Below are 15,489 nucleotides of genomic sequence, written 5' to 3'. Positions count from 1 at the left end.
TTCCCCCTAAATGCTTGTATGTGTATTTCTTAAGGTGCCTGATGCTGGGTGAACCTCTATCCCAGTCCAACTCAATATGGATGTCATCAACAGTAAAAATCAAACTCCTTCACAGCAGTTTAATTTATACAGGCGTAAGTCAAATGCAGGCAGTGAAAAAGAAAACAAAGAAAGGGTTTGCAGCATACCAAATTTCAGATCTAAAATAACCTAAAACCTCCCCTCTTCCACAACAGAGAATAATTATTAGTCATCCAACTATTTTCATTTATATTTAGACACATTCCTGTCTCACTCAACAGCTTGTTTTAATAGCAAGAAGTTTCCAAATTTAGTAATAAAAAAAGAGGTGACAAAATCACGCACAAATTATTTTTGAAGCAGCAAATTGGATGAAGGGTACTTTCATCCATGAAAAAGGATCATTCACACAGTTATTGATGCAACATTGTGACAAGTACCTTCCCTGGCAGTATTCTCATAGGATGACTGCTCTGCGTATAAAAGTAAGGAAGTAATGTTTCTCTGAACGTGTGTATGAATGTATAAATGAGATCATCAGCAGAGTCGACAAAAGACACTGTCCCTTTGTCGTAATCCAGTTGCACTTTGAGTTGTTGGGGGATTCTTGAAACAATCAATGTGGTGGGTGGAGAGGTCATTGCCCTTAACTCTCCATCCCGGAAACACAAAGTCCAGAAGCCATTCTCAGGCCGAGCAGAGATCTCAGAATTCCTAGGTACAGAGGAAGAAGCCACGCCCAGGAGCCAGTCCTGATTATTTCCTGTTTCCACAACCCAATGGTGACTTCCTGAGCCTAGCGTGTCCATACCTACCACTTCAGCACTCATGTGGAAGCGTTCTGGGTTGTCCGGGCAACAACTCGGCTCCGTTGAGTAATGAAGGGAAGTCAGGTCATCTGACAGGATGAGACAGGGGTGTGCTGTGTTTGGGTCTAAAGTCACAGGAGCTAAGAGGGAGGAAATTAGCCAAGCAGTAAGATTTATATGTTACACACAGCTTATGTTACTCATCCAGTGAATTAACCTGAAGAAACTTTCCAAAAAAAAACCTATGTCTACTCACTATAATCAACATGGTCCAGCATCTTCTCCCAGATTCTATACTTCAGGTTTAAGAGATGCTTGGTCACATCAATCAGTACTCCGGACATGATGTCTGAATCGAGTGGAGTGCTTTTGCTTCTGGGATCATAGCAGATACGCCACTCAGAATATATCACAATCAATACAAGAAATAGATGATCCATAATCCATAAATCCATAATTTTAACATACCTGTCCTGAGTAGCTTTGAAATTCTAGAAACAACCCCCCCCAAAAAAAAAAAAATCTGTCAAATGTGCACATTTTTGGAAATTGTTATTTAAAAACTGATAAAACTGGACTGTACAAACCTTCAACAAGACCATTTCATCCTCTTTCAGCTCCTGATGTATGACTGCGATGGTCTCTGAGAGGGACAGCACCTCTGCAGCAAGTTCTTTAAACGTATCCTTCATTCTTGCAATTTTCTCTTCTTCTTCTTTCTTCAAAGCTGCTAATCTGACTGACTCTTCGTGATAGAGGACCTGATGGAGCTGCTCGAACTGGCTCTTAATCAGTCTCTGTGTTTTCAGTGCCTGATTCTGAAGGAGATTATTGCAAATGCTGGTTTATTTGAACTTTTTAAAAATCAAAATCAAATATGTAAGATCAGTCATATCATACCAGTTTACCTTGATGTGACTGAACATGTCTGCAGTGTTCCTGTGAATTATTTTGAGGCAGTTCAGTTCATCTTGCAAAGTCTTGAGGGATAGAGCAAGTTGATCCTGAAAGTCAAGCAGGCATCAGTCAAAGAGGTTGCTTAATTGATGACGAGTCAGTATTTTGAATATTTAGAATATTTCAGGGTTGGATTCATCCCTAAAAGATAACATTAGGGCTGAGCAATATATTGATATTAGATTGGGATATGAGACTAGATATCATCTTAGATATTGATGTCATAAAATCGTGATATGGCATAAATGCTGTTAGTTCCTGGTTTTAAAGGCTGCATTAATATATATACCAGCCTGTTTTAGTTGCTGTATTCTTTACCAACTTAGTCATTATATCCACATTACTGATGATTATTTATTCAAAAGTAAGTATTTTGAAGTAATAATCATTCCCACAATATTGTCACAATATCAATATCGAGGAATTTGGTCAAAAATATCATAATATTAGATTTTTTTCCATACTGCCCAGCTCTAGATAACAGTGTAGACTACATTCAGGGCAGACTTGTGGAACAACATTGTTCCTTTCAGCGTTACCTAAAGGTTCAAGTAACAGCAGTGCAGTTGGGACGTACTTTATGTGTTTTTCCCCTTACCTTGCAGTCCAGCACTGCCTCTTCTAAAGGTGAGCAGTCGTGGGTCTTGTGTAGTTTGGAAGACTGACATACCACACAGATGGGCTGCTTGTCAACCAGACAGAAAAGCTTCAACTTCTCCCCGTGGATATTACAGTTCATCTTCTCTTCCACTGAACTCTGTCTCCTGGTCTGCAGAACAGTTTCACAAACATTTTTCAGCGCCAGATTGGATAGAGGACTGGACTTGGAGGTTCTTTTCCTGCATACTGGACACTCACGCAAGCCTGTGTCCCAGCAGCGCTTCAGACAGCTCCTACAAAAGCTATGACTACATGACAGCAGAACAGGGTCTGTAAATATGTCACAACATACCGGACATGTAAGATCCTCTTCTTGGAGTGACATGGCCACTACAATAAAGTAACTCCACAGTTCAAAACAGCATATGTCCACAGGCTTAAGAGCTAAACGCTTCCACCGTCAGCAATAACAACATGATTTAGTACAAATCGTTAAATTGTCTCCTGAATGGCTTAGAGCGCACTAACTGCCTATCTATTGTTCTTGACCAGAAGTAGCAAATGTTCTTGGCTTTCCTGTGTATGAGTTCTGTGGGAGTAACTTGAATCATGAAAAAAAAAAATTGTAGCAGAAAGGAAGTAACACCCTATTGGTCAGATGTTTAAGAGCTTAAACCTGATTGGTAACTTGTTGCATGTTTGGAATGTAATCATTCAGGATTTGGCTGGGAATGTTTCAGTGTTAACATCCATGTTGACAGCCCAAGGCTGCACGTTAGTAAGTCCAATAAGTCCTTTTGCAACTGACCTTTTAAAACAGGGGTGGTCTCAGAAATAAACTCTACTGCAAGAAATTTCATAATCTCTGAATTTAGTAAAATTGTTGCCCAATCCTCTTGTTATGTGTTGTGTTTTTCTTGTTTTAGCAGGTGTGCTATTACCCAAACTGGCTGAACCAGCTGGGAGCAGTGAGGGGGGAAAAAAAAGTTCAACAGGACCCCAACAGGATTTCCAAGTCTAACCTACAACTCCAAACTTTAAACTTAATAAATGAGTGATTAAAACTTCAATATGTTATTATGTATTATATGTATTCAAATATGTTAATATACTGTAGATGATATAGGTTAATCATAGTTTGTCATAGTACACTTTTATTTATAGACCCTATCTATGTTTGTACTATTATCTATCTACTAGCTCTGTCTAATGTGCATTACACCATGATGTTTGTCTTGATTATTTTTCATACAGTAATAATACATAACATTTGTGCTGCAGGGCAATATTTGTGTACACATCAGGAACCAGAGGAAAGACTGCATTCCAATGAAGTACAGTAGGTAAAGTCAAAAATAGTGAGGATTTTGAAAGCCTGCTTTTTTTGCAAAAAAGAGAGACAGCTTTGCAATTATGTGCGTGCATGCATATTTTTTTATAATTATATATATATGCATCCTTCATTCACTATACTGCCAGTGTACAGTAAAGTGTCTGCCTGTCTGGCTCTTCCAATAGTTTTGTATCATTTGGTCAGTATTTTGCTCTTTCTCCCATTTTGATAATCAAGCTACGTTAATGACATTTGGCTAATGACAAATGAAGTAGGCTAAATCAGTGATCAGTGATATAATACAGTGGATGAAGTGCTGGAGACTCATCCTACTTGACAGCGCATAGCTTCCTTGATATTTGCATCACACTTTTTGTCCTATTTCACAACATGCAGGCCTCAGTTTTTATGTTGCTGCTCTTGTCCTTGTCATAATAATAAACTCATGATGCATTACAATAGGCTACACTGTCACACACAACACTAACCTTGATGCTTAAGTGTGTGACTTTAGGCCTTCATCTGTGAGTATGGAGAGGGTGTGGTGCGGGGTCACTCGGTGCATTACAGTGTGAGTCTTATTGATAGCTGATGCAGCTCCTCGCATCCTATCCGACATTTCCACGGCTCTTGGTTCCTCCCTCTCTCCTCCGGTCTTTGGTTGCCATGGTGATGACGTCAACTTGCGCCACCGATTCAGCCCAGTAAACGTTCAGAGGCGGCGCGACAAATCCCTGATATTGGACTGCAGGAGCCATCTTCCAGTGAATCTCCCCCTCTCGGACACACATCTTCTTACCCGACTATCCTCGCATCCATCTGTCCAAAATGCGTGAAATTGTCCATTTGCAAGCCGGTCAGTGCGGGAACCAGATCGGAGCTAAGGTATTCTCTTGATTTTTATCACGGTTCGTTTTTGCATTCGGGTGAGATTTGTACAGGATTTTGTGCAGGCATGCCTCGGTGGCGCTGAAGGGCCGTCTAATCCATCCTCCACGAATTCTCCAGAATCAACCCAACGCGGTGTCTTTTTCTTGATTCAAGCTCTGCGCAATTATCCAATTTAAATCTCAGCTTGTATGATCATTGGTTTTCTCTGCAGGGCTGACATTGGGCTCAAGATTAATGCTGTTGGGTTGGATTGTGCAACATACACATAGATTCATGCAACATACAGCCAAAAATATGTTGTGTTCTAATAATTGCATGGCAAATTTGGCTTTTGATTTTCTTCCTTTCTGTCAGTGTTGCAGTCGATTATATACACTGTAGTAGTAATGTGGTAACCTTGCCATCGTATGAGCAACCTCTCCTCCGCCTCCGCTTGTGTGACCTATTTTTACCTCAGATTTTTTGGTCAAAGCAATTGTTAAAATGTCTTTTCAACACTAATTAAAAATGTTACTTTTTATTAGGAAGCAGGAAATAAAGATATATTTCGTATTTTAGGTTTATTAACCCTTAATAGTACAATGTGTCTTTGAAAGACACTGCTACTTATCAGATTATTGCCATCTGCTCGATTCCTTCAGAGACTGTCTGCATTTCAGACTAATAGATTGCACTTATGACCTGCTTTCAATTAGAGAATTAAATAGTCTTGCAGCTTTGCATGTTTAAAAAGCTTTCTCGAAAGTGGCTAATGCTATTTTCATTACTTTGAGCCTGAATTACACATCTGTCTCTCCCCCCTGTCCTACCACCCATCCCTCACCCTTTTTTTCCTCAGTTTTGGGAGGTGATCAGTGATGAGCATGGCATTGATCCCACTGGCACTTACCACGGGGACAGTGATCTGCAGCTAGACAGGATCAGCGTTTACTACAATGAGGCCACAGGTAGACTACAGATTAAGCTACAACACATGACAGAGCAAACTGAACCACCTACTCAGCTCTACTACTATGCAAAATTATTTGCATGCTCTTCCAGGCTTTACATTAAATTCATCAAGTTTCAATATGCTCACAAGATTCACAACGTGTAGGATAATATTAGTCTGTTTTGCCTGATTTCAGGTGGAAAATATGTGCCCCGAGCCATCCTGGTGGACCTGGAGCCAGGTACCATGGATTCAGTCAGATCTGGTCCCTTCGGGCAGATCTTTAGACCCGACAACTTTGTGTTTGGTAAGCTATGGGAATTTATTAAAGATGCACCTGTTATCAAATCACACATTGGTTGATTTTAGTTGTGGTTTTAGTTTGTTTGCTACATCTGCTCAATGTATTGAGATACTCTTGACTACAGGCCAGAGTGGAGCTGGAAACAACTGGGCAAAGGGTCACTACACTGAGGGAGCCGAGCTGGTGGACTCCGTCCTGGACGTAGTGAGGAAAGAGGCTGAGAGCTGCGATTGCCTGCAGGGCTTCCAGCTCACTCACTCCCTGGGTGGTGGTACTGGCTCTGGTATGGGCACCCTGCTCATCAGCAAAATCCGTGAGGAGTACCCCGACCGCATCATGAACACCTTCAGCGTGGTGCCTTCCCCCAAGGTGTCCGACACAGTTGTTGAGCCCTACAACGCCACCCTCTCTGTCCACCAGCTGGTAGAAAACACAGATGAAACCTACTGCATTGACAATGAAGCTCTCTATGATATCTGCTTCCGCACACTCAAACTCACCACCCCCACTTACGGAGATCTCAACCATTTAGTGTCCGCCACCATGAGCGGGGTGACCACCTGTCTGCGTTTCCCCGGCCAGCTCAATGCTGATCTCCGTAAACTTGCTGTCAACATGGTGCCCTTCCCACGTCTGCACTTCTTCATGCCAGGCTTCGCCCCCCTCACCAGCAGGGGCAGCCAGCAGTACCGTGCCCTGTCTGTGCCTGAGCTCACCCAACAGATGTTTGACTCCAAGAACATGATGGCTGCCTGCGACCCACGTCATGGCCGCTACCTCACCGTTGCCGCAGTGTTCAGGGGCCGCATGTCCATGAAGGAGGTGGACGAGCAGATGTTGAATGTGCAGAACAAGAACAGCAGCTACTTTGTCGAATGGATCCCCAACAATGTGAAGACCGCCGTCTGTGACATCCCACCCCGTGGCCTCAAAATGGCTGCTACTTTCATCGGCAATAGCACAGCCATCCAGGAGCTGTTCAAGCGCATCTCCGAGCAGTTCACGGCCATGTTCCGCCGTAAGGCTTTCCTCCACTGGTACACTGGTGAGGGCATGGATGAGATGGAGTTCACCGAGGCCGAGAGTAACATGAACGACCTGGTGTCCGAGTACCAGCAGTACCAGGACGCCACTGCTGAGGAGGGTGAATTTGAGGAAGAGGGAGAGGACGAAGTCGCCTAAGACCTCAACCCCACTCTCATTTCACCCCACCCATTCCCCAACTCCATCCCATCCATCCCCCTCCCATTATGAATTGAATGGTCTGCCACACACTGAAAAACTGTCATCATCTAGATCACTGTTGCTCTAGTGTAAGACATTGTGTTAACTGATGCTAGTAAAGTTTTTAGTTCTGATGTTTTTGTATGTTGTGAATGCACTGAATTATTGACATCCTTACATCTTCCCGTCCATTGCCTTGCCAAATTTAAAAGCAAGTGATTTTAACTGTGAAGCCTTGACATCAGAGAATGATTAAAATCTGATTCAATGGCCACTGTTGCTGCCTCTGAGTTTTTATTTATTCAGTTGATGAGTGATCTGATATTATTAGACGTTACAGCCATTTAGTGTCTGTCCGGTAACATCCCTAAAAGGGACGTGCCTTGAAACCATAGGGTCACAACAAGATTATTGGGATCTGTAAAAATCTTTCTCTGCTATACAAATCAATCTTTTACACCTGTCTGTAAACCTTCTGTGAAAAATCTAACAATCTGAAGACAGATACGTTTAAATGATTGAATTTTGAATAGAAACTCTGAAAGGAGTCATAGCATATAGCAAACGTCTAAATAAATAAATACTAGTTACAGCCAAATACTTGTTGTCAGTAATAAGGGTCTCACCAATGTTTTTAGTTTTAAGATGAGTGATGAAATGTGGTCTGCAGTCAAACAAAGTATATCAAAAGTTCACAATGCAGTTTGAATTTTGATGCATGCATTACGAATCAGGGCTGAGGAGAATTTAAATAAAGCAATAAATATTTCATTATTTTCTACCTTTTAAAAGATACACATAAGGGAGTGAACTGTGCTGTGTTGTAAATCATTCAAACACAATATATTAGCAATAATTAATAATAATCTCTCATTGGGAAGTCGCTCTGAATAAGATGCATGTTTTCCCCAAAACTGCATCAGTAACTGGTAAGCCAACATTAGTGTGTGTGGATGGGGCTGAAAGCTTTTCTAATCCTGCTTTAAATTATTATTTTAACAAATAAACAACTATGACTGATGGTGAGCTATTTCCACTCTGACACTCTGAGAACCAGAAAATGTTAATATATACTCTATAAGTCATTGCCATATCAAGTTGGCTACTTGATAAATGTACAGTAAGTCCTGTATATTAAAGAGTGTACTCTCTCCATAATTTTTAATGAAATATTAGATAGACCTTAAAATCATTTTTGTGTTTCACTGACTGTCTCAGGCATTTAGCTGATCTTTTCACTCTCCACTTCCAGAACCTCTTATCTGTGGAGCTATTTTATCATCCAAACACTCGCTGCACAAATACATACTTTTCCCAATGTTAGCTGGATTTGTTTGCCTCTAGTTTTGGCTTGTTGCCCATGAGGACATTATCATGTGTTAAGATAGGTTTGTCTGTTCACACTCAAATCTTATTTTGATGATTGCATATGATTAACTTGTACCTTTATTGAAATCATGTAATTTTAGTGAAATGTCAGACATCAGAACGGAATAAAATTGTTTCAACATTTTGAAAAGTTTAATTACTTACTGTAGCTGTTTTACAAATTGTTTATTTACTTGATAAAAGTATAAATAAACATGCAGTGACTGTAAAATATATTTGATTACCATGCAATATGCACTGCATGTCTGATCTGATGAAATGAAAAGTTTTCAATAGTGATGATTTCAATAGTATGATTACTAAATACTATAATATGAATACTTAAAGTGTAAACAATTACTTGATTTTGCTTGATACAATTATTCCTACAGCTGTATTTCTATAAAATCAAGAGTTTTTGCACTTTAAGATGCTGAATTACACTCATCATTAGACTACAGAAAACATTTCAGTTTCAAATGCATTGGAGCAAAAATGAGTTTGAGGTAAAAGATCAGTGTAGATTCATGGTAGACAGAATCAAATCAAGCACAGGTACATAGAAAATGGTACACAGTATTAAGGCAGCTGACAAAGGAAAACATCTTAAAACTAAACGTATTAGTTGTGATGAAATACTGCAGCTCCTGTTTCATTTCTGCAGAAGAAATGTTCAAAACCACTTTGAAATGTTTGTTTTTAAAATCCATTGGCACACCCATTCATCCAGGTGCTTTTCCTCATAGTGCCATTCAGGGTCCATTCAGTGCTTGTTGAAGTGAATTCATCATTTAATGAAGCCTCGTACTTGTCAGTCTGTCGTGGAGATATTTTTCCTTAAATGATCAGCTCACGGTAAAGAGCATTGTCACATGGGAATGCTGCCATGCATACATTTGCAAGCACAACATCTCAAATGAGTCTTTCCTCCTTTGGTAACTTTAGTGCATCTGGTGCGGCCACACTGCGTACACCGGACTGTTCCTCAGCGCTGGGTCTGTACGTTCCTTCAGTCTGCCTCTTCTTTTTCACCACGCAGAACAGCCAGCATAGAACAGCCAAGACTATGACCAGGACACCCAAGATGACCGTGGGGGCCACAATAGCTGCAATGTTGGGTCCCTGCAAATGGAAAAATGCAGGACAGTGATCAGTTTTTGGTGACACTTGATATTGTATGGCAGTATCTGCATACTACTCTACAAGCAAAGTTTTTTTTACTTACATCAGTCACAGTTTCATTTGAAGATCTTTTACTTATATAATTGGGGTAATTCCCTGTGAAAAAAGCAGAAGTATCAACACCACTGAGGTAACAATGCAACGCTTTTCTGGTTCAATCCCACTGGTAATAAAGCTTGTGTATGTGTAACCTGCAACTCCTAATTGCTGGTAACTTAATGGGGCTATCCATTAACAACATACATCTTAGTTAATTGCTAATCTTAGATGCTTTAAATGATGAGCACATGTAAACTTGGATTTTTGAGTTACTAGGTTAATGCTGAATGTCAAATGGTATATTTTGGTTTCTCACTGCAATTTGTTTGACATTAGGTGTGTGTAAACAGAGTAATTGATACAGAAATCTTATTGATTGTTATTGTATTATTTTGCATTATTATTGTATTGTGTTATAATCTTATTGTACTTAATTCCCTCTTTAGATGAGTGCAGGCAAGCAGAGGGATCTTTGAAATGTAGAAAATGATTACAGTAGAAGTACAAAATGTATTTGTGAATGATGCTAGAAATGATCAATGCCCATAAGACAAAGAAATGTTTAAATGATTTAAGTTTAGTTTTTTGCCAGCTAAGTGAGTGACAGGAAACCTCATATAATCCATCTTTAAAACTGATTCATTTATAAACATAAATTCCTTTTTTATGGTGTGTTATGCTAAATAATTATTTTGTCTCAGATTAGAAAAAGAAAACAAGAAACAGTACAACACTTTCCAGGCAACAATTATAAGCATACCAGCTATCCCACCGGTTCTACTCAGTTTCCAGCAATTTCATCCATGACCACTCATGTGATCACTCAGTGACATCACGAAACTACATAGTAACTTCTTGATCAGGAGAGCGAATGAGGAGTAGAAGCTCAGGAATGTAGAGTGTGCTGCAGTGATACAGTCAGCTGAGTCAAACAATGTGCTTGTTTGAAATATGGGGGTAAAAAATAATCTAAAGTGAATCTTTTGCTGGTTTGTTTGCTTGTGTTGTGCCTATTAAAGCTGCTTAGAAAAGCTTACATGAGTAGTTATTGTTTTAGAAACTTAGACACCCTCTCCTGGCATTTTCTGAGTCAATAATTTACTAGGGTAAATGATAAACTTTGCAAGGACAAAAGTGCAACTTGATAACAAAAAGTGGCGGGTACAGGAGGGGGAGGTTGTGCTCAAAGGAGAAAGCCTAATGTATTGTGAAATGAAATTATTTTGTATATGCAATTACTTATGAGAATAACAACAGAGCGTGTTTCTCAATTATTTTCGCAGTCAAATAATCTTACAACATGTTGACAAGCCAGCGCATGTGTCAGATTTTCTGTGGAATGTCTCCAATGTTTTCATTATGATTTATCACTGCAAGATAATGAAGTGTGTGTTTGTGTAAAAGTGTGGTCAGATGGATAGCTTTTTTGTGTGTGGGAGTGTTGAGGATGTTGGGATGGTTACTGACTCACCCCACGCAGGATTACCACTCAGTACCAGCAGTAACACACTCCTGACCACAACTCCATGTATGGCCAGCACATCCGGACACGCTGCCATCTCTATAACTGTGACCAGCAGGGCCCAGTGAAGGCAGACTGGGACTTTGGGGTGTCAGCTCGGGTCCATTTCATTAGGTCAAACATTTACTTTGTGGATTTACCGCATCCTTGAACAACTGAAGACAGAATATAGTCAGAGTTCACTTTGACACTCCTAGACTCCTTAAAAGTGAGGTTGAGTCAGGCACCACCATGCATCCAGTCAGTCACACATTCAGCCTGATGTTGAATCACCATTAAACCTAGTCAGACCACAGAAAATAACCTATTAATAGTTCTACTGAAAACTAAATACAGCTTCTTAGGTTAACCCTCCTCACATACAACAACAATGTCATTATTACTGACAATAATACAGGGACCAAATAAAGTTAATTTCCCACATTAGAAACACATACCATTGATCCGGATGTTTCCAGGTGATCGAGGCAAAGAATCGAGCAGGTTAATTCCTCACGAATGAACCATGTTGCTTCCGCCTCACCTTGTCATGAAATGAAACTGCCGCTAATGGAGAAATCCAATGAAAACGACAGGTGATACATCTTATGACTGAAAAAAAAATGTTCGCAGTGCCGCTTGAATAATTGAATGGATCCTTTAATACCAGACTACATCATCGACTGAACAACCTGTTGGTGTTTTATGTAAAGCAGTTTTTTTTTCTTTTCGCCTACTCTTCAAATCGCCATAGGTCACATGATTTCAGTTTCGGGTTACATTACCTGAGCGCATGTTATCTACCTGCAGCAGAGCAGACAGGTCCTTCTTTGTGCAAAGTCGAAGAAAAAAACGGTTTAGTGAAGCAGAACAGACTCGATTTCCCCTCTTGCATCAAAAACTCCTCAAAATAGACTTAATATCTGGAAGAAGAAAAAAAGCTTAAATCACTTCTGCTCTATATTATACCTATTCATCTATAGGCCTATTATTTGATTCAAGCTGCACTTTGAAGTCTGACTATAAAGTCAGGTTTCTCTCACTTGCTCCAACCTGCTGGAGTACAATGTTTGACTGTTTTCCCGACGCCTGCTCCTACCTACCTAGCAACCTGTTTAATGGCTGTGGCATGAAATAGCGCCTCCACCAGGTTTCATGTTTCCCAACATGAGAAAGGATATCAACATTCCTGAGATATTTTAAGGATGAATTCGGCTGCCAGCTGGTCCACTGGGCTCTAATCCTTGCCTAATCTCCCCTTCTCAGACTCAGAGGGGCAAAGAAAATGTGGGCTGAGAAGTGCTTCAAATGGAAAAATCACTCCTGTAATATTCAGTAGAGTTAGTCTGTGCACCCGACAACCAGGGGTGTTTCTAGACCCCCTGGGGGCCCTAGGCAAGAAGGACCATGGGGCCCCCCTGAATAATGATGAATGAAGTCCAGGACTACGGATCAGTAGAAAAATCTTTTTATTAAATAATGAACATATAAAATAAATCATACATATATATATATGAAATTGTGTAAAAATCAGCCTGTCTCTGCTCCCAAGCCCTCTACCAAGTGTCACCTATCAATCAATGTCACCACCTAGCTAGGCTGCTAGCTCGGCTAACTGGCAAAGGAGCAGGGTCGGGTTTATGCTAATTGTTGGACCCGCCCACTAAATCCTGAACACAGAAATTTTAAAACAGTTTGTGAAGCCTAGCTCCACAATTCTTGAGAAATACATTTATGACCTATTTAATGTGTTTAGAAGAAAATGGCTGAATTCACTTTACACAGACTTTAATGTGCAGTAAACTTTTTTGGTGCTTGGTGGATGACTGGGAGTTTGGGATAAAGTGGCAGGCTGGCTGGCAGCACTACTTTTTTTTATAATGTAACACACATAGCTTACACATTCCCACTTACCACTGTCACGTTTTTTCTTTTCAACCTCTTATTGTTTTTTTTTCTTTTCGTGTGCCCAGAGAGATATGTTCGCTTCATGTTTTCATCTGTGTTTAACAGGGACCGCACGACGATGCCAGTTAGTAGGGGGGCCCCATTAGGGAGATTCCCGACATGTCATTGCAGTGTCTACGGTGGTTTCAACTTGTGTCGCTGATATGGAGCGATATCAGCCGTCTGTCTGGGCCCCCTACTAGCAGCTAGCCAGTGACAACTCGGAAAGGGCCCTGTGCGGGGCATTTCCGATGCGTTGTCGTTGCAGCGTCTAAAGCAGTTCCATTATTTTGTCATTGACGTCAGCCGTCCCTCGGGGCCCCCTTCAGCTCGGGGCCCTAGGCAATTGCCTGGGTTGCCTGCCCCGTTAAGGCGTCTCTGCCGACAACCATACAATTTTTGAGCTGTTTTCCACTGTCCTGTCAGTGTTGACTGTGAGGTTAGACAGATAAACCCATGAGCCAGACAGACAATTTATCTAGACTGATAAAAACGCACACTTCAAATATCTTTTTCTGTGATTGTGAAAGCTGTACTGACTGATTTATCAATGATGAATGAGGGTAATGCACAAAGCATGGAGAGATGAAAATACAAACTACTGAATTATATTGAGTTCGTAGGATATTGTATTCAGCTGTGTCAGAGAATATCTACTTGGGTGTTAAATTCAATGTAGATTTATATGATTAAATTAGAAATATTTGCAAATAAAACAGCAAAGACATGAGCCATTATTTACTGCGAAGTCGTGAACACATTTATTATTATATTATTATTTATATGTGGATATGCTGTGTGTTTTTCTCTGAGTCAATCACTACAGGGTCAGATCAATCAATAGGCATATTTCTGTTGACTGGAGGACACCTTTTCTTGTTAGGCCTCTCCAGGTTTGACCTACTGACCAAATGAGAGCACATTAAGTTAAAAAAAAACCAATACATTAATGTTGATTGATTATCTTTTTTTTTCTCCCCTGCACCTGGTTCCATGATTTCCAAAATGTCATACGTCCTTTCAGGTGTTCAAAGTTATGTGAATATTTTACGTCATTATCAGTCACTTCACCCACGCGGAAATGACTGTCCATATAGGCTATGGTTTACACAAGATATGGGAACATCATATGTACAATGGCATGCAATCCAGTAAATTATTCCTGCAAAAAGTATTGCCTTTGTGGAGTGGATAGGCTTATATCAAGTTGTTTATTTAGTAGGGAGCTGTTTCAAGGTTGTTTTGTTGCATTTCAGTTACATTGTTAAAAGTGCCTGTTGCCACCCTTCCTGGATTTCGACACAATAATAAAGCTGATTTTATTGTACTGCAGAACCCAAGATAAAGTTACTGAGGTACTGGTAATCAAAACCAAGTAGGCCACGTTATGATGCTTACCACTTGATTTAGTGTCTACTCTTGTCAGTCAGGACACAAATTATGTGTTTATGGTTACACTGATTGCAGTTAGTTATAAGCCTTCCCTCAATGCCTCTGCAAACAAAGGCCACATGGACAGCAGTGGTGACTCACCAGACTTTTTATGATCTGTAAGAGAACAGATTACAAGAAGAATCAGATTAGTTGAATGTGAATCCTGTTGAGCTAATTGCAGCATAAAAAATCTCAGCTTATAAATAAAGCTCATGAGGAATCCCAGCAAATGAGAAAGCAAAGGAGGCAGCCAGGAGAGAATATGTTGATATTAATATATAATAAACACACATACAAATAATCAAACCATGGCAGCAGCATTGGGTTAGTGCAACAAAAGGAGAAGACTGCAAAATAAAGAAGGAGTGGTAAGAAAAAGTGGAATCAACAGGAGAGATGACAGTATTAAGAACTAGTCACAGTGATGTGAATAGTACACTTTTTTTATCATAGGATAACACCCAACAAGCCATTGTAATCAGTGCCAGGAAAAAAAGAGAGAGTGCGACACATCCTGATTTCATGCAGGAAATATGAAGAGGAAATAAGGACAATGATTATCACAGGTCTACAGAGGCTTGGATGAGTGGAGGCCAGGGTTAAAGACACAGTGGAGAGGGGGAAAAAATTATATTTAGATTTTTTTTTAGGGCAACTGGACTTTTTACAGGACTGTAACAGAATTGGACAAGAGTAGACGATTAAATCCAGAGGTGGGCAGTAATGCAACTTAATGCCAACTGCTGTGAAAGAATGGAAAATAAGTATTACTCCCTGGGTTGGAGAAATAAGACAAAGGTGGGGTTTTTTGTATACATATTTTATTGATGTATAGGAAACATTATAAAGAGACAATAGAACAATACAAACACACAGTCGGTAAACATATGACAACATAGCAGCCAAAATAAGACATAGGTAGGACTAGGAGGGAGGAGACAATTCTCA

At 40.1% G+C, this 15,489-nt stretch overlaps 3 protein-coding genes across 17 annotated transcripts; 1 reads left to right on the top strand and 2 right to left on the bottom strand.

The window, feature by feature from the left end:
* Window positions 1–6: 6 nt before the first annotated feature.
* LOC133999730 (zinc-binding protein A33) lies at window positions 7–2,913 on the bottom strand. Its single transcript, XM_062439014.1, has 6 exons — window positions 2,386–2,913; window positions 1,739–1,834; window positions 1,418–1,648; window positions 1,299–1,321; window positions 1,087–1,205; window positions 7–970 (listed from the first exon to the last, which is right to left on the bottom strand). Exons 1-6 carry the CDS (start codon window positions 2,770–2,772, stop codon window positions 435–437), a joined length of 1,392 nt encoding a protein of 463 aa, XP_062294998.1. The 5' UTR covers window positions 2,773–2,913; the 3' UTR covers window positions 7–434.
* A 1,635-nt stretch (window positions 2,914–4,548) lies between these two features.
* tubb4bl (tubulin, beta 4B class IVb-like) lies at window positions 4,549–7,028 on the top strand. 12 transcript variants are annotated; one of them, XM_062438090.1, is made up of 6 exons: window positions 4,549–4,605; window positions 5,450–5,558; window positions 5,739–5,849; window positions 5,971–6,114; window positions 6,165–6,166; window positions 6,216–7,028. In XM_062438090.1, the coding sequence occupies exons 1-6, from the start codon at window positions 4,549–4,551 to the stop codon at window positions 7,026–7,028; spliced, it is 1,236 nt and encodes a 411-aa protein (XP_062294074.1). The 12 variants fall into 12 exon arrangements, with proteins under 12 accessions (XP_062294074.1, XP_062294073.1, XP_062294083.1 ...); XM_062438089.1 differs by having other exon boundaries at window positions 5,971–6,003; window positions 6,061–7,028; XM_062438099.1 differs by lacking the exon at window positions 6,165–6,166 and having other exon boundaries at window positions 5,971–6,050; window positions 6,909–7,028.
* Window positions 7,029–8,498: 1,470 nt separating this feature from the next.
* crb3a (crumbs homolog 3a) lies at window positions 8,499–12,251 on the bottom strand. 4 transcript variants are annotated; one of them, XM_062439667.1, is made up of 5 exons: window positions 11,946–12,251; window positions 11,619–11,727; window positions 11,131–11,336; window positions 9,664–9,716; window positions 8,499–9,560 (listed from the first exon to the last, which is right to left on the bottom strand). In XM_062439667.1, the coding sequence occupies exons 3-5, from the start codon at window positions 11,216–11,218 to the stop codon at window positions 9,351–9,353; spliced, it is 351 nt and encodes a 116-aa protein (XP_062295651.1). In that variant the 5' UTR covers window positions 11,219–11,336; window positions 11,619–11,727; window positions 11,946–12,251; the 3' UTR covers window positions 8,499–9,350. The 4 variants fall into 4 exon arrangements, with proteins under 4 accessions (XP_062295651.1, XP_062295653.1, XP_062295652.1 ...); XM_062439669.1 differs by having other exon boundaries at window positions 11,965–12,251; XM_062439668.1 differs by having other exon boundaries at window positions 11,131–11,327; window positions 11,615–12,251.
* Window positions 12,252–15,489: the final 3,238 nt, after the last annotated feature.

The sequence above is a fragment of the Scomber scombrus genome, chromosome 18, assembly GCF_963691925.1.
Source record: "Scomber scombrus chromosome 18, fScoSco1.1, whole genome shotgun sequence".
Taxonomy (NCBI): Eukaryota; Metazoa; Chordata; class Actinopteri; order Scombriformes; family Scombridae; genus Scomber; species Scomber scombrus.
The sequence above is the reverse complement of the archived record's forward strand: the minus strand, read 5'-3'. Positions and strand labels throughout refer to the sequence as shown.

Coding starts and splice junctions, on each gene's coding strand:
- LOC133999730 (XM_062439014.1), bottom strand. CDS start 2,772: ATGTCACTCCAAGAAGAGGATCTTACATGTCCGGTATGTTGTGACATA. Junction 1,835..2,385: donor AGGCAGTGCTGGACTGCAAG/GTAAGGGGAAAA, acceptor CTTGACTTTCAG/GATCAACTTGCTCTATCCCT. Junction 1,322..1,417: donor ATGAAATGGTCTTGTTGAAG/GTTTGTACAGTC, acceptor GGTTGTTTCTAG/AATTTCAAAGCTACTCAGGA.
- tubb4bl (XM_062438087.1), top strand. CDS start 4,549: ATGCGTGAAATTGTCCATTTGCAAGCCGGTCAGTGCGGGAACCAGATC. Junction 5,563..5,733: donor TACAATGAGGCCACAGGTAG/ACTACAGATTAA, acceptor GTTTTGCCTGAT/TTCAGGTGGAAAATATGTGC. Junction 5,850..5,970: donor ACCCGACAACTTTGTGTTTG/GTAAGCTATGGG, acceptor TCTTGACTACAG/GCCAGAGTGGAGCTGGAAAC.
- crb3a (XM_062439668.1), bottom strand. CDS start 11,218: ATGGCAGCGTGTCCGGATGTGCTGGCCATACATGGAGTTGTGGTCAGG. Junction 9,717..11,130: donor GAGTGGTAATCCTGCGTGGG/GTGAGTCAGTAA, acceptor CTTTTTTCACAG/GGAATTACCCCAATTATATA. Junction 9,561..9,663: donor CAAATGAAACTGTGACTGAT/GTAAGTAAAAAA, acceptor TTCCATTTGCAG/GGACCCAACATTGCAGCTAT.